Source organism: Kogia breviceps, chromosome 4 (assembly GCF_026419965.1).
Source record: "Kogia breviceps isolate mKogBre1 chromosome 4, mKogBre1 haplotype 1, whole genome shotgun sequence".
Taxonomy (NCBI): Eukaryota; Metazoa; Chordata; class Mammalia; order Artiodactyla; family Physeteridae; genus Kogia; species Kogia breviceps.
Genome location: NC_081313.1, coordinates 182078315 through 182106192, shown reverse-complemented (window position 1 = coordinate 182106192; position 27878 = coordinate 182078315). Strand labels below are relative to the sequence as shown.

The following is a 27878-nucleotide window of genomic DNA, read 5'->3' as shown; positions in this document are numbered from 1 at the left end:
AGTTTCTAAACCTAAATTTAAAGGGAATCGGGGGACTTCTCTGGTGGTCCAGTGGTAAAAAATCCGCCTTCCAATGCAGGGGACGGGGATTCGATCCCTGGGTGGGGAACTGAGATCCCACGTGCTGCGCGGGGCAACTAAGCCCGCACGCCACAACTACTGAGCTCGTGCGCCCTAACTAGAGAGCCTGCGTGCCCCAAACTACAGAGCCCACGCGCCCTGGAGCCCGCACGCCACAACTAGAGAGAGAAAACCAGCACATCACGACTAGAGAGAGGCCTGCGTGCCGCAACGAAGACCCCGTGTGCCGCAACTAAGACCCAACGCAGCCGAAATAAATAAAAATAAATAAATAAACAAAGGGAATTGGGTGCAGCGCTGGGGGTTCCCGTGCCGGCCTCCCTCCCTCCCGGCCCTGGTCGCAGGCACGGAGCTCCTGAGCGTGCCTGGCCTGTGCTGGACGTGGGGACACGCAGAGCCAGCCCCTTGGGGCGTCTGGACCAGGGTCCCCTGTGGTGCCCCGCTGGGTCACGGTGCCCATGCCGCCTGCCACCAGGGGAGGGCAGTGCAGCACAGCCCCCCCCACGCCCAGGGCTGGGGAAGGTGCAGGCCCCCCACCTCCCTTAGCCCCTCCAGGCTCAGATGCGGGGCAGCCCTCAGCCGATGCCCCCAGGGAGGGACCCCACCCCCACCCCCGCCTGGCTGCCATGCGTGGAGCCAGGGGGGCCGTGGCCACAGCGGGCCCGCCAGCAGGAGCATCTCCCGAGCAGGGCAGGGCCAAGGAGGCGGGAGAGCGGCCCTCTGGGAGCCCCCGGCCCTGTGTACTGTTCGCACATCTCGGCCCATCAGGGCTGCTGGAAGGCCGCGGCCGGGCGGGCTGGGACGGAGGGTGTGGTGTCCCACTAACCAGTGAGGAGGGAAGGCCAGGAGGGTGGGCAGGGCTGACCAGTGGGGGTCTCGGGGCCCCCGGGGCTCAGATCAGTGGACGCTGGGGAGGAAGGGTGGGCCCGGGCCAAGGGTCCACCCGATGGGCCCAGCTCGGGCCTGGAGGCCACAGCTGAGCTGGCTTCTGGGGGTGGAGGGCAGGTCTCCGCAGTCCCAGGTCACCAAGAACAGGCCCCTGATCTCAGCCAGTGCCCGGTCCTGCCCCACGGCCCCTCAAGGGCCATGTTTCTGGGGCTCCCCTCCTGCTGATCTGCGTGGAGACCAGCGCCCCACACCCTGGGGTGCGGGGACCTCCAGGCAGCCCCGTCCAGCTTCCCTGGGACCCCGTGCTCCGATGCTGGGGCGTGCACAGCCCCCCACAGGAAGGCTCGCGACCACTGTGCGGAAAGGACAGCGGGCCTGGCAGCAAGGGGTGGGGCAGGCTCAGCTGCTGTGAGGCTGGGGGCCCCTGTGGACGCCTCCCACTGCCCGGGTGGCCCTGGCTCCGGCGGTGTGTAAGGAGGGCGCTCTGCCCGCCAGGCCCCTCCTGGCCCCTGCCCCCCGGCCACGCGCGGTCCGGTCCCACGGAAGGGGGGGCAGACCCCAACCTCCTCCCGCCGCCTGCAGCTGCGGGACCTGGCGACCTGGGCAAGTCCAGGTGAGGAGATGGGGGCGTGGCGGACAGTGTCCAGCAGGACCGGCTCAGGCCCGGGCAGCGGCCTGGGAAGGAGCAGGAGGGGAACGCCAAGCCCGGAGCAGGAAACAGGTGCTCCATGCTGCCCCCTGGGGCACCCTGCACCCCCACGTGAGAGCCTGGCGACTCAACAGGCCAGAGCAGCCGTCTTGGGGGACACTGAGGCGGCGGCGGTGGGTCTGGCTCTGCGGGCCCCGAGGCCTGCTCCCACCCCACCCCCGGTCAGCTGGGGTCAGAGGCGGCGCATCCCGAGTCTGGGGGACACTGTCAGGGAAGGGCGGGCGGCAGAAGCGACACGGGGTAGGGACCCCCGGAGACTCCGAAGGCTGGCCAGGGCGGGCTCTGGGGACAGGCGGGGACAGGCGGGGACAGGCGGGGACAGGCGGGGACAGCTGTCCTTGCTAAAATCCCTCTGGGACCAGCGCGGCCCTCCCAGCGAGCCTGGTCAGGGTGGCGATAGCCCCGGGCCCTGGAGCCCCGAGAGGTGGGCCTGCCTCCCAAAGGTGAGACAGTCACCAGGCCGTCGGCGGGGAGCCGGGCGGGGCCTCGGGGGCCACCCTGTGTGAGGGCTGGGCACGGAGGCCCTTCCCAGGAGGACAGCACGCAGGTGAAGAGGACCCCGTGGAGGAGCCAGGTCAGCTCCAGGTCAGCAGCAGGGCCCCCTGGGGTGATGGCTGGGAAGGGCACCTCCCCTCCGAGGTCTCCCCCAGGAACCCACGGCCCCAGGGTGACCCTGAGAAAACACGGGGCAAACCCAGACTGGGCACGTCCTGCAGGAGTCCCGGCCCGGGCTCCCCACGACGGCCCAGGGCCCCAGCCCACCCCAGGAGAGCGGGCGACACCGGCACAGCCCAGGGGCCTCGGGCAGAGGCGACGTGGGCCAGCGTGCGCTCTGGCTGAGGACAACGCATGAACACGGGCCCACCAGCCGGGATCCGGCGGCGCCCAGGGGCTGGTCGTGGGCACACGGACACCCTCTGAACTGATTCGCAGCCTCTCTGTAAGCCTAACACTGCTCTAAAAAATATAATTTATTAAGAAAGTCGGTGATCCCTCCCCAGTCTGTGGACACCGTCTCCACGGATGCCCTGACGGGCAGCCGGCATCATCGGGGTCCCCTGGCTCCTCGGGGGCAAAGGGAGGTGGGCCTCCCTTGGGTCCCCAGGGGGTGGGGGTGGGGCTGCCGAGGTCCCTCCCTCTCCCCACCGTGGAGGGCGGGTGGCTGGACGGGAGTGAGAGTGGACCCCCCGGGTGGGCTGCCTGCCAGTGTTGGGACCTGACTCCCAGCAGCCACAGGAGACCTCCAAGATGACCCAGACCCAGAATCACCTTCCTCGGGTCCCCAGGGCCCGGCCAGGGCAGGGCCGCAGCTCCCAGGCCCTCACCAGAGCCCCCGACCCAGCAGCCTGTGTCCACCCCTCCCCGGGCTCACCTCCTGACCTGCGTCCCCACCTGGAACTCCTCCGGGATCCCAGACCCCACCCCCCTGCTCTTCCCACTGCAGGCCCCAATGTGGGGGAGCTGGCTGGTTACCCCGACAGTTCTGGGGGGCCAGGAGCTTACTGCCTCTCAGCATGTCGGGGACCCTGGACCAGCGAGGAGCTGCCCACGCAGTGACACCCCCCCCCCCACCTCATCTCTGCCACCGCCCAGCAGGCTGGGACAGGACGGCCCTCAGACTGGACCCGGCTCCGGGTCTGCTCAGCACCCCCTCCCAGCCAGGAGAGCGACCCCAGAAACACTCTTCGGACACAGGTCCTCTCACTGGCCCTGGGGAGGGACAGAGAGACAGACAGAGGGATGGGGACTGATCCTACCTGTCCAATCAGAGCCCGTCTCAAAATGCCCCACCCCGGCCCACAGAGCCACTGCCACCATCCCAGGACACGGAGCCCCCACACAGCGCCAGGTGGGACGGCTCCGACCCGTGCAGCCCCCTGCCTTCCCTGGCTGTCCCCACATTCCACGTGGCTCTGCTCGGAAAACTCCAGCGGGGTGACCCTCGCTGCCAAGAAAAGACAGACGGAGCAGGCTCGGGGAGCCCTCCCCCCGCCCCCAGCCCGGCTGTTCCCGGCCGTTCCCGAGGGCCCTCCCAGCCCGGCCCCCCTCGCGAGGCAGGAGCCCGGGGTTACCTTGCCGAGGGCTGCAAACTGCAGCCAGAAGCGCAGCTGGGACATGGTGGCCGCCGGGTCCCGAGAAAGCGGCGGGAGCAGCAGCCTCATGACCCCGGGCGGCTCAGCCCGCCGGCCCTCAGCCCTCAGCCCTCAGCCCTCAGCCCTCAGCCCGCCCGGCCGCATTTGCATGTTGGTTTAGTCACCGCCTGCGCCTACTTCCCCTAAGGCCGGCTGACTTTCAGGAAATGATGCCTGCCTGGTAAGTCAGGACGATTACTGGCAAAGCGCGGAGAATTACTGAACGGGGCGGAATCTACCACAGACGGCTGTCAACAACTCCCGGCTGCCACTGGCTCGCCCCCTGCCTGCCCCGGCGCTCTCCTGGCCCCGGCCTCAGTTTCCCCCAGACCGCTGTTCCCCCAAAGCACGTGCCCAGCTGGGCCTGGCAGGGACCACGGCTGCCCCTGGGATGCCCACAGCACTGACTCGAGGTTCAGAGGTCCCCGCATCGCAGGGAGGAAACCTAGGTTGGCTGCCCCCTCCGTGCCCCCCACGCCCTCCCAGGCCTGCCCTCAGATCCTCAGCCTGGACCTTCCCTGTCCCAGAGGCCGCCTCCAGTGCCTCACAGGGCCCGCCCCAGGGCCTTTGCCTGTGCTGTGGCCCCACCTGGAGGGCTGCCCCCATGGGGCCCCAGGCCCCACCCGCTGCTCCTCGCCTCGGCGAGCGGTCTGGCTGTCCCCCAAACGCTGCGCTTCCCTGCTGGGTCAGCCCCTGCAACCCGCAGCCCGGAACAGGGGGCAGGACGCAGACAGGGTCAGCGGCAGGGGGCACAAAGCCCTGAAGCCCGGTGCCCATCCTGCTTGTTTCTTTCGATCACCCCCATCCCAGGACGGTTCTGTGTGGATCCGTGGCCAAGAGGAGCGAGCGGGCCCATGGGCCTCCCTGCAGCTGCCCAGCACCCCAGAGCTCTGACTGGGGAGGGTCCCTGGGGTCAGGGAGACCTCGGTCCAGTGCTGCAGCCCTCACCTGTGTCCAGCCCACAGCCGGCGGAGGAAGAGGGGGGGAACATGGCCGGCGGCCACTGCCGCGGGTGAGGAATGTGTACAAATGGCAGCAAGGAGAGGAAGGACACGCAAACTGTCAGGCAGCGGGGAAACGCAACCCGAAACCAGCGGGACACACTTCACACCCGCCTGGACAGCTGGACCCACAAAGCCAGCAGGGACCAGTGTGGGGAGGAGGCGGAGAAAGCGGAACCACTACTCGGCCGGTGGGGGCGTGAAACAGGGCAGCGTCCTCGGACGACAGTCACAGTCACCCCACGACCCCGATTCCACTGCCAGGCGCCCACCAGGGGCAACGGAGACACACGTCCACAGCAGCCAAAGGTGGACACCACCTCAGTGTCCACCGGCGGATGACGGATAAACACCACACGGTCCCTCCACACACGGGAGCACCACTCAGCCACGTAAACGGGTGAAGCACTGACACCCGCTGCCACGGGGACGGACCCCGAGAACGCGACGCTCAGTGAGAGAAGCCAGACGCAGAAGGACACACAGCGTGTGATTCCACTGATGGGAAACGTCCAGAACAGGCCGATCCACGGACACAGAGAGTGGGTTCCTGGTTGTCAGGGGCTGGGGAGGGGGTGAGGGAGTGACTGCTGACGGGGATGGGGCTTCCTTTCGGGGTGATGGAACGTTCCGGAATTACATAAAGGTGGTGGTTGTAAAACTCTGAATACACTTTAGAAAGATGAATTTTAAGGTGTGTGAATTTTGTCTCAGCTTTAAAAAGAATTACTAGGAAATGGACATGAGAAGAAGACCCGCAAAGGACAAGCACACGTGTTTTGTGATTAGATTTCAGCAGCAGGAAACCGATCAGGTTGCCAGCGGTTTCTAAACTCGGACTCTCTGCCCCCTGTATCTTCATCACCAGATGGCTGCTCGGCCCCGTCTGGCCAGCACGTCCGATCCGTGGGGCTGCGGCCGGCGGGACGCTCGCTGGTCCCTAGGCTGCCCCCGGGCTGGCCACAGAGGGGCGGGCGCGGCCCATGTCGGGAGCGCCTTTGGAAATGGGGTCGCTGCAGATGTAGTCAACTAAGATGTGGTCGCACTGGAGCAGGGCGGGCCCTAAGCCGACGGCCAGTACCCTTACAAGACTGAGGTCTGGACACAGACAGAGAGGAGAAGGCCACCTGGCGATGGAGGAAGAGGTGGGGTGACACAGCCACAAGCCCAGGACGCCTGGGGCCCCAGGAGCTGTGAGAAGCAGGATGGACCCTCCCCTGGAGCCTGCGGAGGGAGTGCGGACCCCAGGGCGGGGGGCCTTGGCCGCGGCCCCGCGTGACCCAAGGGCTTCCCGTGGGAAGCGGCCCCGCACCGCGCCCTGCTGGCCGGGAAGGCCAGGCCTCCGACCCTGTGGAAATCCGTTCGCGGAGCAGTGGATGTCGCCGACCCCTCTCCGTGGGGGGAGCCGCCCAGAGTGTGCAGAGCACTTTTCTGAGCTGTGACCTCACCCTGCTTCCCAGAAGCCTGGGCTGGCAGATGGAAAGTGTCCTTATCGGGTAGACGCGGGGCCCACCTGAGATGCCTGGAGGGACCCTCGGGGCGCGGGCCTGCCCTGCCGGCTGCGACTGCGTGAGGGGGGTCTCAGCCCACCGGCAAGAGCCCTCCCCCTCCCCGGGGCCCGGCCGAGACGCCAGGGTCCAGGGGTCCTCGGGAGGACGGGTCAGGGCAACACGTGATCCTGGGGGCTGCAGCGGGGCTCAGCACTGGGGGGCAGTGAAGGAGGGCAGGGAGGCCACCCCTACAGTCAGGACCCCAGAGAAACCAAGGTGGGGAGAACCCAGAGGAGGGCCTGGAGGGGCAGGGGCAGCAAGAGGTGGAGGCACAAGGCCTCGAGGGGCATTTGGAAGGCTGGGCACCACCCCAACCCCGACTCCAGCAAGGCCCCAAACAGCCCTCCCAGCGAGAGCCAGCCACACCTGGAACACACGCTCACGCTGAAGTCTACACGCACGTCCACACCAGCATGAGTTACAGCAGCCGAAGGGCGGAAGCGACCCAAGTGTCCATCGATGGACAAACACATACACACACGTGTCCCTCCCCACGCGGGGACGTCCCTCAGCCACGCAGAGGGGTGAAGCCCCGACACTCGCTACCACGTGGACGGACCCCGAGGACACGACGCTCAGCGAGAGAAGCCAGACGCAGAAGGACCCACAGCGTGTGATTCCACTGACGGGAAACGTCCAGAACAGGCAGATCCGCAGACACAGAGAGCGGACTTGTGGTGTCGGGCTGGGGCAGGGGGAGGGGTGACTGCTAAGGGGGACGGGGTTTCTTTTGGGGGATGGAATGTTCTGGACTTGGACAAAGGTGATGTCTGCGCAACACTGTGAATGCACTAAGACTGCTGAATCGTATGAAACGCCAAGTCACGTTTCAATTAAAAAATAAAAGCCACACGTCCACACCCCCCAACACACACTACACCCTGGGGTGGGAGACCCCACGTGGGGCCCCTCAGGGTGTGAGGGTCTGAGCAGCTCTGTGCCAACCTGAGGGCGGGAAGGACAGTGCACAGTGGGGGGACCCAGAGGTCGCTGCCTCACCAGGGGTCAAGGTCAACCCATCGGCAACGAGACGCATCGACACAGGGCCTGGAAGACAACATGCTGTGTTTGTGGGCCTCCTGCCAGGGACGCAGACCCCCTTCCGGTGCGGGGCACCCTACAGACGCCTGGCCGGCTCTCTTCGGAGCCTCAGCACACCCATGGGTGTACACAGGCGTGCTCACCAGTGTTGCACCGGGGCTAATTTCTGCCCTGCGACGCTGGCCTCGGCTACCTTAAGGTGCTACGTGTAACGTGTAGGCGAGAGCGTCAGAGCTGAAATTTTCAGGTAACCCCTGGGCGCACTTCCCCTCCCACACTTGGAACCCAGGGCCCCGGCTCTGCGGGCTCAATGGGTGCCAGGCCTGACGGCCAGGACTGTCCGGTGAAGCAGAGCTGCCCCAGAGCGGGGACCGGACTGGCTTCCTGCCTTCCCTAGGGCAGAGGCCCTCCGGCTAGAGATCCTTCCCAGGTACCTGGGAAACGGGATCCCACACGGAGGCCGGCTCGACCCTCACCGAAGGTCCTGGCCGGGGCCAGCTTGCGTGCAGCCTCAGGGAACTGCTCCCAGCCCAAAAGGGAAGTCGGCAAGAAGCTTTCTCCTGGTAGGCAGCAGGAACCACACAACCCATCTCCTTTCTCTTTTCGCTTTGGCTGCTAGGAAACTCAGGGCTCAAGGTTAGTAACCAGGAGGTATGTTAAGGCCTGTGGGTTTCTATTCACTGCCTGCCCCCAGCCCAGGTCTGGATTCCCCATTCCAATTCCTTCTGATGCACAAACAGGAGTGAACACTTCAACAGTGTACCACGGGCCTCAGGAGGGATTCACGTGGTGAGGCGGCTTAAAATAACACACGTTTATTACTTTATGGCTCTGGAGGTCAGAAGTCTGAGATGGGTTGTCAGAGCCGGTTCCTTCCGGAGGCTCCAGGGCAGCAGCGGTTCCCGCCTTTTCCAGCTTCTAGAGGTGCCACAGCCCTGGCTCGCGGCCCCTCCTGCATCCTCACAGCCAGCGGCGCAGCCTCTCCCGTCTCTCTCTGCCTCTGACCCTCCCGCCTCCCTCTTATAAGGACCTTGTGGACTTCTGTGGTGGCGCAGTGGTTAAGAATCCGCCTGCCAACGCAGGGGACACGGGTTCGAGCCCTGGTGCAGGAAGATCCCACATACCGCGGAGCAACTAAGCCTGTGCGCCACAACTACTGAGCCTGCACTCTAGAGCCCATGAGCCACAACTACTGAGCCCATGCGCCTAGAGCCCGTGCTCTGCAATAAGAGAAGCCACCGCAATGAGAAGCCTGTGCACCGCAATGAAGAGCAGCCTCCACTCGCCGCAGCTAGAGAAAGCCCGCGTGCAGCAACAAAGACCCAACGCAACCAAACAAATATTAATTAATTAATTAAAATATATTTATATATTAAAAAAAAAAAGACCCTGTGATGACACTGGGCCCTCCAGGGAATCCAGGGTCACCTCCATCTCAGGGGCCTTAATTTTTTTTTTTTTTCCCCCGGTACACGGGCCTCTCACTGTCATGGCCTCTCCCGCTGCGGAGCACAGGCTCCGGACGCGCAGGCTCAATGGCCATGGCTCACGGGCCCAGCCGCTCAGCGGCACGTGGGATCTTCCCGGACCGGGGCACAAACCCACGTCCCCTGCGTCGGCAGGCGGACTCTCAACCACTGCGCCACCAGGGAAGCCCCGGGGACCTTAATTTAATCCCACCTGCAAAGTTCCCTCTGCCCTGTGAGGTGACAGATCCACAGGTCCCGGGATCAGGACAGGGACATCTTTGGGGCTGTCCCTGTGCCGGCCCCCGTGCAACGTCACTCAGTCAGAACCAGGAGCAGAGGTATCTGTGGTGGACCCACCGGGCCAGGGCTGGTCTGGGAAGAGCCTTGAGTGCCAGGCTCGCTCTGGACTCCGTCCTGGCTTGGCCCACAGGCCCAGGGTCCTGGGGGAGGTGGGGGAGGCTGACCACAGGGCCTCAGACCCTCAGCCTGAGGGTCTGAACTGCGGTCTCACATCTGTCAGACCCCACGGGTGGCAGTGAGGTGAGATTTCATTTGCAGAAGGTTTTGCGGCTCTAAAGGGAGATCTGGGTCCAAGTCGCCCCCAGCAAGGGCAGCTGGAGGGCGGGTGGGCTGCGGCCGCGTCTCAGCGAGAATCTGTCGAGTGGATGAGCGACCTCCACCACGGGGCACGCTTCCCCACCTGCAGCAAGGGGCGGACGCGGCGCCCCGGGGGCTTCTGGGCTCAGAAGCCACGTGGATCCCTCGCAGGTCTGCGCCAGCCCGCGTGTGCCGTGGCCTCCCCCGGCCTGTCACCTGGTGGGGCCCACGTGCCCCCGCTTTACAGAAGGAAACTGAGGCTCAGGGGAGCTGAGCGCCTGACACCCTACTCCCTGGCGGGCCCACCCGGATGCTTCCCAAACTGAGCGCCGAGGCAGCCCAGACACAGAGGCCAGCACAGAAGCTGCCAAGGGTTTCAACTTTCCAAGGGAAACCCGGCGCCACTCAGCCCCTGTTGCCCCCACTTCCTGCCCCCGGGTCGGGGTCACCCCACGACATCGCTGGGCTCCTTCCCGCAAACCCCCTCTGAGGCTCTCAGGTTCGACGGCTGCCGTGCAGGACAGAGGTGTGGGACCCACTCGTGAACCCCGCGGACAAGGCTGCAAGGCGGGGTCCGCCTGACTCCCTGGGGGCTGAGCTGCCTGGCATCCCCCAAACGATCAAGATCAGACGTCCTCCCTTCCTCCAACTCGAGGGGCTCACGTTCGTCAAGCGGCTGCTGTTTTGGGGACATAAATGCTCACTATGCTGTTTCGACCGGATTAGGTGTCACTCCGGCCTGGGGGGGGGGCACCAGGAAGGGGGCACCAAGGCGCTAGGGCGCCCAGATGGAGCAAGTGCAGGTCTGGGCGAGGCAATCGGATGCTCGAGATGTGGCCCCATAACCCGCAGACGGGCAGGAGCACAGATGGGCCCCCAGCCTCGGTTACGTGACCTCTGACCCAGCGCCCCCGTCTGCTGCGCGGAAGTCACACCAGCTGGTCCTCCAAACAAGCCCAGTCCCCCAGCACTGACACCCCACGCGGGGCACGGCCCAGCCGAGGTCTCCTACCTGAGGAAAGTCGCTGCTCTTTGGCGGGAAGCTAGGGGTGGCGGCTGCAGGGCCATAGCTGGTGTCCACGCAGGGCTGGCCCACAATGAAGGAGGAGTTCATGAACTGGCTGGAGGCGGAGAAGGAAGCTGAGCCAGCAGGCGTGACAGGGGTGCTGCCTGCCCACCCCAGGTGCAGGACAGGCCGGCAGGAACAACTCCGGTGCCTCAGAAACTCCGTTCAGGAGGGGCCCACGCACCCATGTCTCGGAACGTGGTGCCCCAGAACCTCGAGGCTCTGGCTACGTGTGCTTCCGTGCCCTTCGCCTGGGCCATTGGCAAACTCCTACTTACCCTTCAAAACCCAGGCTGCTGATGCCCTCCATGGGGAAGCTGTCCTTCCAGCTCCCTTCACCCCTGAAGTTTCTCACCATCACCTGGTGTCCCCCCGACAGTAGAGCCCTTCCTGGCCCCCTCGTCCCCACTACCCCTGCCCTCTCCCCTCGAGAGTTCTCCCTAGACAGACCACAGCAGGTCAGTCTCAGCTCTCCCCACGTGGCCAGGGCCTGCGGCCCACAGCCCCCCTGACTGAGAGCTCTAGTCTTCTTTAGCCCATGACTGCAGGATGAGGAGGCAGAGTGAAGCCCCTGTGAGGCGGGGACCCCCCAGCAGGACGCAGTGGGTTTGGGCACTTACTGGCTTTCGCTGGAGAAGGCTGGGTATGGCGTGTGCGAGAAGCTGTTCCACCAGGGGTAATGCAGCATGGCATCCTGAGACAGAGTGGCGGGGGTCAGGGGAGACGACAGGAGGGCAGGGTCCCTGGTCCTCCCGCCCCCCACCTCCCCCCCAGCACACACCGCCACACTGCCCTGGGGCAGGCTCCAGAGAGCACGGAGCCCGCCTGCCCAGGGCCTTCCCATCTGGGTCACCGGTGCCTCGGTCTCCCCGTGTGCACAGAAGAACCCACCCAGAGGGCTGTGGTGAAGAGGAAGTCTTTGGTCAGTACACAAGCAGGGCTGGGGACCAGCTGGGGAAGGGATGGCGGGCGTGGCCGCGACTCTGGACTGGCAGGGCCCCCAGAATCCCTGCAGGGCCTGGGGAGCCCAGGCTGGATGCCTGCGTTCTAGAAAGTGGAGGAGGGGACTCTGTGTAAAGCAAGACAGTAAGAGTCCCTCCTGGGCCAGCACCCATGAGCGAGACGGGCAGCCTGCCAGCGGGTGGGTGGGGGAGAGGGGCAGGGGACTTCTCAGAGGGGTGGGGGCTGAGGCCAGGGTGAGGGGCTCCCACCAGCACCGTGGACGGCCCCGTCCCAGCCAGACTCTCACAGCCCAACCCCTCCAGGCAGGTCTGAAGCCCGGCCTTCTCAGAGCTCCCAGAGGCCAAGCCCGTGTGGCCCAAGAGTGAGGCACAGGCAGGGGTTCTGGGGAACCTGCTTTAGGAAACACCAGGCAGGGAGGGAGCGTGGCTGGAAGGTGAGCCTGAGGTCAGCAGGGGAAGCATGTGCCAGGACCGGCTGGAGGGGTAGGGCTGTGGACACTCACACCCTCTGGAGAATCGAGGTGCTGCGCCCCTGCCCCAAATGGGCCGCCGGCCACGTGCAACTCCGTCAGGGAGGCCCGCTGGCTGCAGCTGCGGTGCCTGCTTGTGCTAGCCCTGGCCGCACAAGGCCCGCCCCTCGGGACTCCCCGACCTAGTACCGGCCCAGAACCAGCCTGGGGGGCCGGGACCGCCCCTCTGTGCCAAGGGGGTTGCGAGTCCCACTTTCCATCACTGTGCCCCCAGCCCTGGGCTGCCCACAGGGCCCCGCCTGCTTCTCCACGGTCCAGCTCAGAGAAGAGGCACGAAGGAGATGTGGTGAGATCGTACTGACTGGTAGAGGCCAGTCCAGGCTCTAGTCTGGGCCCAGAAGCGGGCAGCCGGGGAGGCGGGGGCCAAGAGGCCCCTTGCTCACCAACCTTCTCCACCTGCACCCAGACTGGGCCTGGGGTGGTCCCTGTGGAGCTCCCAGACCAGGGGACCCCCAGGTCCTTGAGGAGTTTGAGGCCTCAGGCTGGGGAGGGTCCCTTATGACTTTGTCTACTCAGCACCCCAACCTCCTCCCCCAGCACATTGCTCTGGCAAGGCTGCCAACCAAGGACCTCCAGCCCCACCCCACAGGGGTGGTACAGCATGGCCAGCCAATCAGAGCCTTCCTCGGGATTTTACACTTGCAGCCAGAGGGGGGACTCCACCTTCAGAGGGCAGGCCTGTGGGACCTGACTGGTCCAAAGATGGGCCCCTACCCCAGCCAGCCAATCAGAGCCTGCCTGGAGACAGAGAGGCTGGCCCTCTTCTGGGAAGAAGCAGGCCCTGGGAGATTAGCCAGAAGCTTCCTAGGCCATGTGCAAACTGATGAAGGAAGATGACACTCCTGCTAGGGCGGCAAGGGCGGCAGATGACATAGGGCTGCCGGATAAAAAACAGGAATTGGAATTTCTGATAAACAAAAGATAATTTTTAGTGTAAATACTGTATGGAACACACACATACTAAAACTTTATTTGTGTTTATGTGTAACTTAAATTTCACCCGGCTCTATATTTTTATTTGCTAAATCGTGGCCACCTTAGGGACACTGACAGTCCTGGGGGCATGTTCCTGCCAGGCAGTCCTGGGGCCAGCTCCACCCCCCACCTGCTCCACCCTGGGATCCTCCTTACAAGCTTGGTTCGTCCAGGACACAAGAGAGGAGAAGTAAGGAGCACGGTGCCAACACTGAGGCCCGCAGCCTACGCGGGCTGCCCGGGCTTCCAGTCACTCTTGGGCCAGGCCCAGTGTGGCCTGAGGGGCAACCCCCACGTTCGGTGTCCTGAGAGGAACAGGCTCTGTGCATAGCCTGAGCCCTGGAGGGCACCGGGGAGCCTGCCCTGCTGGCTCCAACTGCCCGGAGTGGGGCTCGAAGCCAAGGGCGGGCTCCACGCGGCACCTCCCTCGTAAAAGGGTCCCTATCTTGTTCCAAACATCCCTCCCCCAATTCCAGTGTCTGAGCCCTTCTGGTCCCTCTGTCTGGGCTGTCCAGACAGAGCTCATGTCCTGGCCCTCGGTCGGCTTCCTGGGTCACCACCACGGGATGTGGCAGGAGCCCATTCCCTGTGGAACAGCTTCATCCTCTGCAAACCCGCCCGAGCTGGGGCTTGCTCTGACCCAGGAATTCTATTCCAGAAACACACCCCCAGGGACTCATCCAGGAGCGGGGAGGAAAACACAGCGGCGCTATTTATAGCGGCAGAAAAAACTGGAGTCACCCCAAAGGCCCAACAACAGGAAAATAATTAGGCAAATGATGGGATGCCGAGGAGGAGGAATCCTGAGGCGTTGTAAGAATGACAAGCGCGCGCTCCGAGCCCGCGAAACAGAGCGACACGGCACCCGAGGAAGGGGCACGCTTTGTGCCGCGTGTGGGATGGCACCGGGGCATCTGAGAGCCTCAGGGCGGGCGCGGGCAGGCAGAGGCTTGGAAGGAGGTGGGGGCTGAGGAGGGCAGGGGCCCCGTGGGCACAGCTGGCCTGGCACACGTGCGCCCGGGGCCCCGGCTGGAGGCTCTGGCCATCAGCCGAGGCTTGGAAGCTGCGGGTGGGTCTGCAGCTGTGACCCGCTTTTGCTCCCTCCCTGCCGACTGGCAAGTCCCGCTCGATGTGGCTTGGCGCTGTGCTCTGCCCCGATAGGGTGCCTTGCGGACACAGCCGGGCACGGAGTGGGTCCTGGGTTCGCACACACCTCCCAGCCCCGTCTGATGCTACACCCTGGGGTCTGGGACGCCCCATGACGGCTCTGGACCCTCAACCCGGAGCTCCACTTGGGCCCCGAGGCCCAGGGCCCGGCTTCTCCCAACGCCAAGCCGGATCCTCGCCCTCTCTCCCCACGCAGGTGTGCACATCACTGCCACAGCCCACGCGGCCCCCTGGCGCCCGCAGCCCCTCTGGTCTCCCCACCCGGCAGCTCGAGTCTCCACACGGAGAAGCTCGGCTTCTTTTCCTTTCCGCGGGGAAGGAGCCCCCGCCTGGCTCCAGGCCTGACCTGCCGGAGGATTCTGGGCACTTCTCTCCGTGAGGCCTCTCGCGCCTTCTGTGACACGAGGAGGCCCGGCCCCTAGGGTCGTCTTACCACTCGCGGTACTTTTACTGCAGCCGTCAGAGCTCGGAAGCGAGCGAGATGGCCCTCGGCGGTGGAAGCAGCCGTGGGACATGCGGACGATGGAAAGTCGTTTAGTGCTCAAAAGAAACGGGCTATGAAGCCAGGAAAAGCCTCAGAGGAACCCTAAATACACATCGCCAAGTGGAAGCAGCAGATCTGAAAAGGCTACACGCCGTGATTCCAACTCTGGGACATTCTGGAAAAGGCAGGACTCTGGAGCCGGGGGAAGGATCTGCAATGCGGGGGTTGGGGGAGGAGGGAAGGTCAGGTGGCGACCAGAGGGGTTCAGGGCGGTGAAACTATGCCGCCGTGTGACGCCTTAACGGTGGATGCGGGTCACCTGACATCTGTCAAAACCCACAGAACGTCCAACACCAAGAGTGAGCCGACCGCCACCGTGGCCCTTAGGTAACGATGCCGGGTCAGCGCCGGCTCCCGGGTTGGAACACGGCACACCCACGAGTGCGAGGTGTTAACAGCGGGGAAGCGGGGAGGGGAGAGGCCTACGGGAACTTGCTGTGCCATTTTCCTGTCAACCTAGAACTGCTTAAGGAGTAAAGCCTCATAAAGTAAGAAGAAAGAAGCGATGACGCAGAGCGGACGAGTGTGACGTCCCGCAGGCGGGGGCAGGTGGGGCAGCCGCCGGGGCTGGGCATCCCCTGAGGGCCAGCCAAGGCCTTGGCAGGAGAAGCCTCCTGACTAACACACGAGGGACTTGGGGGTGACGGGAGCCCCCGGAGGGTCCTGCCTGCAAACCTGGGGGCTGGGGGCTGGGCTTGAGGCACCAGGGAAGAGCCGAGGGGCCAGGAGGAGACCCTGGGCGCTGGGGCTCACCTGGACGCTGGGCCCGCACAGCGGGGTCTGCAGGGGCGGCGGGCTGTACAGGAGGCTGCCGGCCGGTGGAGGCTCGTGCGGAGGGAACTCCCCGTCCATGGTGGGCCCCACTGCCAGCATCGGGGGGCTCCACGAGCCAGGCCGCAGGGGCATCTATCTGGGCTTCTTGCTCCGTGGTGGTGGCATCATGACCTGGGGAGAGACACGCATGTCCTGAGGTCGCCCTCTGATCCCAACAGGGGAGGGTGCCCTCCAGGGACAGGATCAGCAGGCTGAGGGGTGGCGGGACCCCCAGGGGACCCCGCAGATGTCCCCCCAGCCCCTCTGACTGCCCCATCCACGCGGCGGCCAAGCTGACGCTCCCAGCACCGCGGCGCTGCCGGGGTGGCCCTCCTGCTGGCCGGCCACCCGCTCCTGGGGGCGGGGCCGGGACCTCCAGGGTGAGGGCGACCCCTTCTGGGTGACCAGGCCTCACCGCTCTCCTGCCCTCATTCTCGGGCCCCTGAATAATGCTGGCCGGGGGCTGCTCCCTCCACCCACAGAGGGGGCCTCGAGCCCTGGGAGCCCAGCATGAGCCGCGGGGGGGCGCACCCCCGGCTCTCCGTAACTAGCAGGTCTGGCAGAGAGGAAGCCGGCCAGCCGGCAGCTCTGAGCTGTGGGGCCCCCCGGGGCCGGGCAGCCCCATACCTCTGCCACCAGGTCAGGCTGGCCAAGGGTCTCCGGGTGGTTGGGGCCGAGCTGAGTGGGGAAGAGCTCCCAGGCCCGGATGGGGCTAAGGTCGCACAGGGTCCCCACTGAGAAGGAGGGCAGACACCCAGCCGGGAAAAGCTGCGGGGGCCGACCTAGCCCCACGCGATCCCCCCCACTTGCACCCGCCTGTGGCCCGGGAGCCCGGTCCCCCAGGTCCCATCACCCGCCACGGATAGCAGGGACCCCCGACTGGCGGGGCACACCTCAGGGAGCAGCCCGAGGATGTTAATCACCCGGGGAGGCAGGAAGGGGAGGAGGCTGGCGCTCCCGGCCGGGCCAAGCCCTGAGTGAAGAAATCCTCGGGACTTCCAGTAATCACTGCTGCACACCGGCAGCTTGTGCAATCCCGTGGGGGCGGGGAGGGCCGCCTGCACCGGCTGGGCCGCCCGTGCGCGCCTCGCCCTGCGCCCTGCGGCCCAGAGGGAAAGGGGCCCGGGGGCCGGGCCACAGCCCACAGCTGCGTCCAGCCCTCAGGAAGGGAGCGGGGGCCGGGCCCACCCGCTCTGCTCAGGCCTCGGGCTCCAGCTGCCGGCCAGCCGCCAGTGCCATGGCCCCCAGCCTCCTGCAGGCCGGACCCGGCGGGAGGAGGAGAAATGCAAGGCTGCTCTGGGACCCGCGGTCTTGGTCGGGCGGACGGTCAAAGCCCAGCTCCACGTCTAATGGCCGGAGAACCTCCCACAACTCGGGGCGCCTGAGCTCCCTGAGCTTCGGTTTGGTCATCGGGAGGATGGGCTGCTCAGGTACGAGCACAAGGCCCATCTGCCGCCCAGGGGGGCCCGGGGCCTCGGCGACCCCGAGCCACTCCGGGGGCCGCTGCCTCCGCGGACCCACCTGGGATGGAAGGCGGGCCGACTCGCTGTGTCCCTGGGGTCCCTTATCTGCAGCAAGTGCAGGGCGTGTGTCTCTGCCTGAGACCCCCACTAACCCCACTGACACCCCTGCTGCCACAGCGTCCCTCTCTCGGCAGCCACAGCCCAAGCACCGCCAACCGCGTCCGACCCCGTCCCGCTCGTGGGCACTTCCGGGTTCTGCGGCCGCGGAGGGCGGGGCTGCTTTCCTGGGAAGCACCATCCAGAGCCCACGGCCGAAAAGCATGGGGGGGGGACCCCGGGCCGTCCCCAGGGTGCGCTGTGCCCAAGGAGCCCCCACCAGCTGCAGGCCAGGCCTGCGAGGCCCCGGTGGCCTCTGTTCTGAGTGGCAGCCCCAGCAGGCTCAGGCCCCACGCCGTCATCTGCCATCCAGGGCACCACGTTCCCCAGCAAGAGGTCTGTCCCCGCAGCGAGGGCTCCGTGACCGGGTGGGAGTCCCTGTAGCGGAGCCTGTACATCCTGTCCTCTCAAAGACACGGGGCGGGGGGGGCGTGCCTTGGGGACCCCGCCAAGCAGGGGTTCAGACCAGGACCCGGAGGGGGGCGTGGGGAGGGGAGCGACGTTGCTGCGAGTCAGGGTGTCTGCTGGGCACCGTTATCCAGGACGGGGCGGGGGCACGCGGTGGGTGGCAGTGAACGTGGTGCCGCCTGGGCGTCGGCAGCTCCTCACACAGTTAGACAGTCACCACAGCAGCCAAAAGGTGGACACGGCCAGAGTGTCCACCGGCGGATGACGGATACACACCACGTGGTCCCTCCACACACGGGGGCGTCACGCAGCCACGCAGAGGGGTGAAGCCCTGACCCTCGCTACCACGTGGACGGACCCCGAGGACACGACGCTCAGTGAGAGAAGACAGACACAGAAGGACCCACAGTGTGTGATTCCACTGATGGGAAACGTCCAGAACAGGCAGATCCGCAGACGGAAAGCAGCTGTCGGGGGCTGGGGAGGGGTCGACACCGTGCCCACCGCCATCCCCATGCCCCCGGGGCCACCCCTATGGTGTCCCTGTCCTTCGATGCTCAGGCCCAAGGTCATCTCCCCGCCCCCACCTCCACAGTCTTGGCTTCCTGCTCCCCCATCCCACCAGTGCTGGCACTGGGGCAGCCCCCAAACACCGTCCCCCCACCCATCCCCTCACTTTCCAAACTCTGCTGAGCGGCCCCACCAGCCCCGCCCTGCCCCGGGCCCAGGACCCTGTCGCCAGCCCCAGAGCTGCGGAGGGTGACCTTGCCACATCCCTGGGGGGCTTCCAGCGGCCCAGGATCGACCCCACCAGGCGGGGCCTTGGGGCTGAAGGAGGCTGGGTCAGAGTGTATTTTTAGAGGTGAGCCCCACGACACAGACACGTGGGCACGCCCACAAGGTGCTCTCGGGGAAGGGCCCACGCCTCACCCAGCTTTGAGCTGCAGGATTTCCTTCTGAGGTCAGATTTCGAATGAGTCATTGTAAAAGAGAAAGGGCGAAGAATTGGTGGCCCAGACCAGACGGTGGCGGGGTGGGGGGCGGGACGTGGGAAGGGGCGGGAACTGGGACAGCCGGACCCCCAGGACGTGCCCAGCTGGCGGGTGACCGTGGCTACCCCTGCCTCTTGGCTGAGCCCACTCCGCCCCGTCACCCTGGCCGGACCTCACCGCGGGGCTGGTGTCCCCAGGGCTGGCCGCTGAGTCTCACCCCACGATGCGTGCTACTGGCTCAGCCCCCCAAGCACCCTCAGAACCGGCCGCCCGCACCCCCTGCCGGGTGGTGCCTGGCCCCACTGGCCACTTGTCATCTGGCCCCCCAGGAACTGCATCTCCAGGCGTCAGGGGCCTGCCGGCCTCCTCCAGGCCACAGGACGGCAGCCACTCTGGCCACCCCTCGACTGGGCTCCGAGCAACGGCGCTGGGGTCCTGGGACGGGGGCAGAGTGGGGGGCTCGCGGGGACGGAGGCCCTGGTGGAACTGGGAGGCCTGGCCGGGCCCCGACTGGGCTGACTGGGGCGACACGGACGCTTGGGCAAGGGGATGGGGTCCCGTCCTGGGGGCGCCGGCCACGCACTGAGGTCCCGCCTGGGCTGGCTGGCACCGCCTGGCTACGTCAGGACCCCCAGGAGGGCACACGCCCCCGGACAGCCACCTCCACGGGCAGGCCGGAAAGGGAGTGGGGGGGGGGGTCCCAAGGGAAGCCTCAGGGGCCTCCCCACCAACTGACCAGGCCAGGTTCCTGGGTGGGACACATGGGGACACAGGGCCAGCTGGTGAGCGACGGGGGTACAGGGGTTTGGCAGACAGGGCCCAGGGCGCAGGAGGGAGGCGGAGGGACAGAGGAGGTGTGCTGGAGAGACTGGTGTCCCCCAAGTTCACGTCCACCAGGAACCTGAAGATAGGCCCTCATTGAGAAATAGGGTCTTCACAGATGAAATTAGTTAAGATGGGGTCGTACTGCAGTAGGGTGGCCCTAACGCAAAGACCGTGCCTCTTTATAAGAGGGAAATTTGGACACAGAGACACAGGGAGAAGCCACGTGAAGACAGAGGCAGAGGCCAGGGTGATGCAGCCACAGGCCCAGGACACCTGGAGCCCCAGGAGCTGGAAGAGGAGGGAAGGATCCCCCCCGGCCGGCCCCCCGCCCCAGCCTCTGGAGGGAGCACAGCCCTGCCACACCTTGATCTCAAGACAGCTGGCCTCCAGAGCCGGGAGAGGATAAACCTGTGTGGTTTAAGCCAAGTGTGCGGTCAGCTGTCACGGCCACCCCCGGACACTCGGACAGGACGGGGAGGCTTCCCAGCCACTTCATTCAGCAGAGCCAAGGAGCCACCCGACACTGGGCTCTAATTCCTGCCACCCGGGGCTGGGCGCACCGCTGACCAGGGCGAGGCTGGCACCAAGCGTGCGACCCAGCACCTCCACGGGTTCCCAGGAGGCCAGCGGAACACAGCAGTCCTGGGATGCCAGGGGTGGGGAGGGCCCGGCCCCTGAGCACACACCCGTCGGGCGGGACGGGGAGCCCCATCGCCTGGGACGAGGAGGAGGAGGTGGGCCCGCGGAGAAGGCCAGGGGTCCAACTTCCGGTTCCGCTGCCAGTGGGGGGGGTATCTGCAGGCTACCCAGCTCCCACACTTCACTGCCAGCGGGTGGTTGAAGTGACAAGCAGTCTCTTGCAAAACCTCCCAGCCTACTGGGACACAGACCACCCCCCCAGGCCCCCACCCCCATCATGGGGCCACAGCATCAGAGCCTGGGCCCCGGCCCGGTACACTCGACACCAGGCCGCACGGAGGAGGCCCTGTGGGGAGCGTGACCATAGCAGAGCCAGACCACGTTGGCGCCGGCCACGGGGCACATGCATGGTGACCCCGGACGCCAACCCAGGGACGGGGCCGCTACCCCAGGAGCCACCACGGGGGCAGGCACACGCCTGAGGACAGGCCCCGGCCAGAAAAGCAGGTGGCAGGTGTCAGGGCTCCCCTTACGCACCTCGGACAGACCAGAGGCCAGGAGGGCAAGGCCAGCCACTAGGAGAAACCCCGGGATGCAGAACCGACCCCAGACCCAGGTGACAGGGCGATATCTGCTGAATGTTTATGCAGAAAAGGAGACCCTCAGGCTGAGTTCCAGAGGCACCGACCCGGGGTCACCCGCACTGGCTGTGTCCGCGCCCACAGGCCCATCTGCATCTGGGCACAGAACAGCCGGCCTGGGGTGCTCTGATGGCCCACGGCAGGGCAGGTGCTTCACAAAGCAACCCACACACCCAGAGCGGCCGCCCCGAATCTACAAGGACCTGTCAGTGCCTTACAGCCCTCAGGAGGACAGTCAGTGCCCCCACCAGCCCTGAGGACACAGCTTGGGGGCACAGAGCCCTTTGTATCCACCCGAGGGCCCAGCGGGGAATGGGGATGAAGACCGGGAGCTTCCTTAGTCACAGCTGGGGATACCGAGCCTGGGTCTTGGGGCCCCGACCCCTGGTCCCCACTCCCAGGTGTGGTCCAGCCTTACCAGGGGAGAGCCCACAGGATGGAGCTCCGGCTGTGGTGCCTACTGGCCCACCCTTGCTGCTGGCGGACCTTCCAACCTACGTCCACGTGGACAGGTGTGGAGCGGCTGCCCACAGCGACGGCAGGGCATCTTCATGCGGGCTTCCTCCACTGGGAAGTGCCTGCTCAGGGCTTGTGATTACTCGTGGTCTTTAAAAGGCTTTAGAAGGGCTTCCCTGGTGGTGCAGTGGTTGGGAATCCACCTGCCAATGCAGGACGAGGGTTCGATCCCTGGCCCGGAAAGATCCCACATGCCACGGAGCAGCTAAGCCCATGCGCCACAACTACTGAGCCTGCGCTCTAGAGCCCACGAGCCACAACTACTGAGCCTGCGCTCTAGAGCCCGCGAGCCACAATTACTGAAGCCCTCACGCCTAGAGCCCGTGCTCCTCAGCAAGAGAAGCCACCGCAACGAGAAGCCCGCGCACCGCAACAAAGAGTAGCCCCCACTCACCACAACCAGAGAAAGCCTGCACACAGCAACGGAAGACCCAACGCAGCCAAAAATAATTAAAATAAAATAAAAGGCTGGGGCTTCCCTGGTGGCACAGTGGTTGAGAGTCCGCCCGCCGATGCAGGGGACGCGGGTTCGTGCCCCAGTCCGGGAAGATCCCACATGCCGCGGAGCGGCTGGGCCCGTGAGCCATGGCCGCTGAGCCTGCGCATCCGGAGCCTGTGCTCCGCAACGGGAGAGGCCACAACAGTGAGAGGCCCGCGTACCGCAAAAATAAAATAAAATAAAAGGCTTTAGACACACTGAGCTTGTGGTCTCCTCTGACGCCCAGGTCTTCTTCCCCTGAGTGGATGTTAAAGCCAAATCTCAGCAGGCCCAACTTCCTAGTCCTTTGACGCTGATGTGCCCCAATCTGTCCAGGCTCTGTGGGGAGAAGGGTCTGTCCCTCCTGTCGCTTGCTGCTTGACGACAGGAGTGTCTCAGGCCAGCTGGCACGCCAGGTCTCTCTACCCAGCTCCTCAGAGAGTCTGGAGCAAGACAGTGGCTGGTGCTGCCCACAGCCGGGTCGCACTAGTCCCAGGTGAATATTCAGACCTGTCAGCACCCTCCTCGGGCTCCTTAGGTCCAGCCCGGTTCCAAGAACATCCTAAGAGACCTTCGCCCAAGCCAAAGGCCACCCGCCCCCGAATCACAGCAGATGGAGCCTGCGTCCGCTTCTCCCGTCGAGATGAATGACCACAAACTCAGGCCCTCTCCCAGGCCTGCAGGTCAGAAGTCCAGGCGAGCTCGCCGGCCCTCGCCTCTGGGTCTCCAGAGGCCCGGCTTGGTGCTGATCCTCTCAGCAGAGTGGGGCTGCAGCCCGGCCTCAGCAGCAGCATGTGGAGGCCCCTTGAGCTCCGACTCAGTCCCCTTCAGCCTCCACGAAGAAAGTCCTCTGCTTATAAGGACTTGGTGAAGACACTGGGGCCCCCGGGGAATCCAGGGTCCTCTGCATCTCAGGGCCCCTAATGTAATCCCACCAGCAAAGCGTCTTTGTGTGTGGGGTGACACGTCCGCAGGTCCCGGGGCCAGGACGGGGGCATCTCTGGGGCCGTTACTGAGCCGACCACTGAACCCAGCTAGGACACAGCCCACGAGTGGACAGGCAGCCTGGGTGGGACCGGCCCGGCCCTGTGCGTGGAGCCACCCACAGGTGTTGGAGGTGGTGATGCCCCCGGGAGCCTCCTCGGGGCCGCCGAGGGGCTGCGGGACCTCCTCTGCGCAGGGATGTGGCCCGGGGCTTCCAGATGGGCTGGTTTTGCAAGGGGAGTGGCAGGTCTGGATTTTGGGGTGCAGCCCCAGCATGGGGTGCCTTCCTCCTGGTGCCCACGGTGCCGGGGTCAGAGCTGCCAGACTCCCCACTTACAACCCGGCTCCCGCCCCCGCCCAGGGTCCTCCTGAGCACCACCCGACGCCCAGCTGCAGGCTCACGCGCCCTGAGCCCCGCGCCCGGGACGCTGGCCGAGCCCCCGGAGGCCCTGAATCTCACGGAACTGCCCCCAAATGCCCCGGCCCGCGGACATACCCCAGGCAACACCAGGAGGGCCCCCACGCCCTGTGGCACCCTGACCGGCCACGAGTGGGTAGTGGGGAGGGTCTCACGCCCCCACTGTGCAGCTTCCACGGCCGAGCCCGCCCCCAAGCCGTGCAGGCCACGCGGAGCTTTGCAGACACTCTGAGTGGCTCTGCTGGAGGCCCCTGCCGAGCTCCGAGCACCCCAACGCCGCAGGGCTGCGTCGTCCTCGAGAGGTGAGGGCTGAGGGCTGAGGGGCCGATCACTCAGGCTCGCCCTGCCCCCCCCACCATCCCAGCTCCTGCGCCAGCCTCTCCGCACCGTACCTCAGGTGCTGGGGGACACCCGCTCCTGGCGCCTCCCGGCCAACTCCACGCGGGGCTCTCACCCCATCCCATCCGCGATGAGTCACAGCCACACAGGCTCACTGCGCCAGCAGCCCCAAGACACTCCCTCCTCCCGTCCTCCTCCATCCCGCTTCCTGTGTCAGCCTCTGACCCGGGGCTGCAGCTCCCACCCCGGCTCCTGGGAAATGCCAGGCGCTGGCCTTCCGGAATGTGGCCCGGCTCCCGCGCCAGCTGCGGACCTGGCGGCAAGGCCGGCGAGGCCTCTTTCGGTTTCACTTGGGGACTGGCTGCAATGAGGACGGAGGCCAACCCGGAGGGAGGTACCTGCCGGCAGGGAGAGGGCGCAGCCCCGGGGCGAGGCCAGCGGGGAAGGCGGGCGGTGGCCTGCCTGGAGGGAGGGGGCGCCTGAGGACCCAGGGAGGCGCGGGGTGACCGCTGCCCCTCCCCGGCACACAGTGGGGCCAAGTTCAATGCCTTCCCTAGCGGTGCCCCTGCCTGCCGTGCAGGGGACGCCCCTTCTGCCCCGTGGGCTGCACGGGGGGAGTGCTGAGCCGACCCGGGAGGGGACAAGTCACCTGACGGGTGAAAGCAGGGGTGTCCCGGCCAATCGGGGGAACCTACAGGAGGGCCTGCCACCTCCCACAGGGCCGGGCTTCAGGGAGGGGCTCCCAGGCCTCCCACCACGGCCCAGGCACCCCTGCACCAGGAGCCCATGACCCCGCAAGACCGCTTCCTGCCGGTGGCAGTCAGGGCAGAGCTGGGGCTTGGGGGCTCCCAGGGGAGCCTTGTTCACCCACCATAAGATGGGCAGACGGCACCTCCCCTGCCCTCCTTGTGGGGCTGGGAGAAGACAGACCTCCGCGCTCTGGGCCGGCTGAGGCCCGCTCACCCCAGGCCGCCGCAGCACCAGGCATCTGAGGGCTCAGCCAGGCCCTGCTATCTCTCTTTCTTTTTTAACACTTCTTTGTTTTATGGAGACGCGATTCACATGCCATACACTTCACCAGTTTAAAATGAACAATTCAGTGGCCTCTAGTACATCCACAGACGTCTGCAACCACCACCTCCATCTAGTTTCAGAACATTCCGCCGCCTCAAAAAGAAACCTCACCCCCATCAGCACTCACCCCCACCCCCTCCATCTCTCTGGATCGGCCTGTTCGGGACGTTTCCCACCAATGGAATCACACCCTGTGTGTCCTTCTGTGTCTGGCTTCTCTCACTGAGCGTCTTGTTCTCAAAGTCAGTCCCTGTCGCTGTACATAAACGACAGGCCTTAGCTCTGCCCCCCCACCCCAGGGGGCTGGCAAGCCCAGAGCCTCAGAAATGGTCCTCACCTGAGTCACCCACCTGAGGGCAGGGCGGCCCCACCTCTCAGTGAGGAAGCTGGTGGCTGTCACCATGGCAGGAAGATGAAGGAAGTTTGCTGTCTTCCCCAGCCCAGCTCAGGTCGCCCATGTAGGACTGACCTGCCAGCAGCAGAGCAGAGGGTAGTTCCAAGGGACAGGGACTGGGGTTCCACTCAGGGGAGAGGGGCCCCACGGACACCAGGCCTTACCCAGGCTGGGCAGATGGGAAGATGGTGGGTGAGCAGGGCTGGCCGGGCCTGGACGGGGCCTGAGTGACCTCACTCCCGGCTACTCCAGGCAGCCTTCCATAACCAGCCCTCCCTGCATCTGAGCACACGGCCCTTGGCTGTGGAAAAGTGGCTGGAGATGCTCCAAACCTGCCCACCGACGGATCGCACGTACACAACACAGACGCACACTCACATTTATGCACACGCGCAACATACATGCACAGTGTGCACGTGGCACTCACACACGACACGTGCACGCTCTGGCACGTACGTGCACTGCTGCACACGAATCTGCACACATGCATTCGCACACGCGCACAGACACACACACACACCCTGGAACTGTGCTGACACCCTGGGGGCCTGTTTCCCTACTCTGTGTGTCCGCCTCCACATGCCTCTTTTTGATGACAAGACCCCCGCACGGAGCACAAGCAGATCCCCGCCCCCGGCAGGCTCTGTAAAAGCCTCAAGGGTGGAGGCCATCCTGGGAGGGAGGCGGCCTCTGGGGACTGGGCACAGTTGCCTCTTTATTCCCAGCCCAGCTCGCTCACGTGGCCAGAGCCCTCTGCTGGGTCAGCGTTTCCGGCCTGGCCCCTGCTGGAGGGGTGTCTGAGACTTTGCTAGAACCAAGCTGGGACAGCTGGGCTGGTCATGTTCCCAGTGGGGGCCAGCTCCGTTCCCCCACCCCACCCAGGTCGAGGTGGTCAGGCAGCCAGAGAGCGCTGGCCCTGGGCTGCACACCTGAGGCCCACCCCGTCTGGACTTCAAAGGCAACTGCCTCTTCTGTGCTGTGCCGCGAGGCTCCCCTGGAAATCAGGCCCCTCATCTGGGTCCCGGGGCCCACCACCCCGCCGCCAAAGCGTAAACATCTCCCCCAATGCGTGTACACACACACACACACACACACACGGTGGGACACACACACACACGGTGGGAACACACACACGCGCGCGCGCGGTGGGTCCGGCTCCAAGCAGGTGTGAGCAGACATCTCACAGAGTTAAACAAAGGGCCCTCCAGCCCTCCAAAATCCCAGACAGCCTTCCCCTGGGCCCACACTGGCTGTCCCTGGGGACGGTGTCTCACACTCGCCAGGCTCCCCAGGGTCCATCAGGCGCCTGCCTGCGTCTCCCCGGCCCTCCCAGGACTACCCTTCCCCAGCCCACCTACCCAGGGTCCAAGCAGACAGCCCTGAACAGCCATTACCCATCTCTGGGGACTCCCCTGGGAAAATCCAGGGTGCTTGGAAGAAAAGGTGCAGCTGGGCTGGCGGTGGCTTCTCCAGACCGCCCGATAGCCCCAGGTCTCGGCCCCAAGGACAGGGGCCCGCAGCTTCTCCTCTGTTCACAAGGGTCCCTGAGGGCAGAGCTCCCCACACAGCCAGGCACAGAGGGCCCAGGGCAGGGACGGGAAACACAGGGTCAGGTCCAGCCCTGGCCGCCCAGCCTGGAGGAAGGGCGGGCCTCACATCCACTGACTTGTCTGGAGTCTCACGCCTCTGACAGGTGGCCTTTCTTCCTTCTGGGCTCTCCAGCCCCTGGGGACCAGCCCCCGTTCCCTCGAACCTTTCCTACAGGGACAGACCCACCATGGTGGGCTCGGGGCTGGATCATCTGGTCAGACGGCAGGTAGGCAGGTTCCCACCTAAAGTCCGTCCGACACCAGCCCCCTCGCCACACGTGGAACACTCACCCGCCCCCCCCCCGCCCCCACCTCGCGATTGCCAGCAAGCTCCATCCCAGGCCACGTCCAGGCCTGCCCCGCGTGCAAACAGATGGCACCAAACCTGGCTGGGCCAGGCAGCGGACAGGCAGAAAGGATGTCCAGGGCAGGCAGGACCAAGGCGCATTCCGGGAAGCAGAAGCCGAGGGGGGGCAGACACACTTCACACGCTCGGTTCTTTTTCCTTTTCCAGGACGTTAACAACACGATGCTATGAGACACTCCTGCCTGGCTGTCCACGCCTCTGCTCCCCCACCCCGGCCCCTCCTGGCCAGTGCTGGGGTGCTGGGAAGGGGCCTCGCTTTCCCCATCCACCGTCATAGGCTGCTCCTCCACCCACTCCAAGTCCGGGCAGCCCTCTGCCTACCACCTCCCCCAGCACATCCCTGGGGGCCGTTTCCAGTGCCAGCTCCGGGAGACACTCCCACCCAACATGCTCTGCCAGCTCAGCTAATACCAGCAAGGCCCCCATCCCAAAGCCACAGGATCCCACCCGTGGAAATACAGGGAACAAAAGCCCCAGGGTGGAGAAGCGAGGACAGGAGGCGTCCTGGGAGAGGGGACACTGAGGAGGAAGCGCAGGAATCTGCAAGCAGCCTGGGGTCAGGGGTTACCCAGAAAAGGAGGAGCTGAGGTAATGGAGCTGGAGAGTCACAAGAAGAGAGGGATCGGGGAATGACGGAGTGGAGAGTCACAAGAAGAGAGGGATCGGGGAATGACGGAGGAGCAGTCAGGAGGAGGTCACCAACTGCAGGAGAGTCACAGAGAAGTGCGGGGTCAAGGGTCACCAAAGTAAAATCCGGGGATCACCAAGACGGGAGGGGTCAGGGAATCGCCGAGGAGGGCGAGAGGAAAAGGCTGGGGGGGGGGGGGGGAGTCGCCTGGGTTCAGGGTTCACGCCAAGGCGAGTGTCGGGCGGGGGTCACGGAGCAGCGCAAGGTCGAGGGTCGCCTAGGAGTACGGGGTTACAGAGAGTTCACGGCTGACGACGCGGTCGCAGGATTGCGGCGAAGGACGTGGTCGGGGGTCGCCCAGGAGGGCGGGGACACGCCGCCGCGCTCCCCGCGCCTGCTGCCCCGGAACCCCGGAACTCCGGAACCCCCGGCCCGGGGCGCG

The 27878-nt window shown here is 65.6% G+C and overlaps 1 protein-coding gene across 2 annotated transcripts in view; it reads right to left on the bottom strand.

Moving 5' to 3' along the window:
• Positions 1-27878, bottom strand: part of SBNO2 (strawberry notch homolog 2) — a 43491-nt gene that overhangs the window by 15396 nt on the left and 217 nt on the right. For both annotated transcript variants that reach the window (XM_059061047.2, XM_067033240.1), the window contains exons 2-4: positions 15466-15657; positions 11155-11228; positions 10481-10589 (exon numbers count right to left, since the gene is read on the bottom strand). In XM_059061047.2, coding sequence (XP_058917030.1) covers positions 10481-10589; positions 11155-11228; positions 15466-15618 — 336 coding nt within the window. In that variant the 5' untranslated portion in view covers positions 15619-15657. The remainder of the gene's footprint in view (positions 1-10480; positions 10590-11154; positions 11229-15465; positions 15658-27878) is intronic.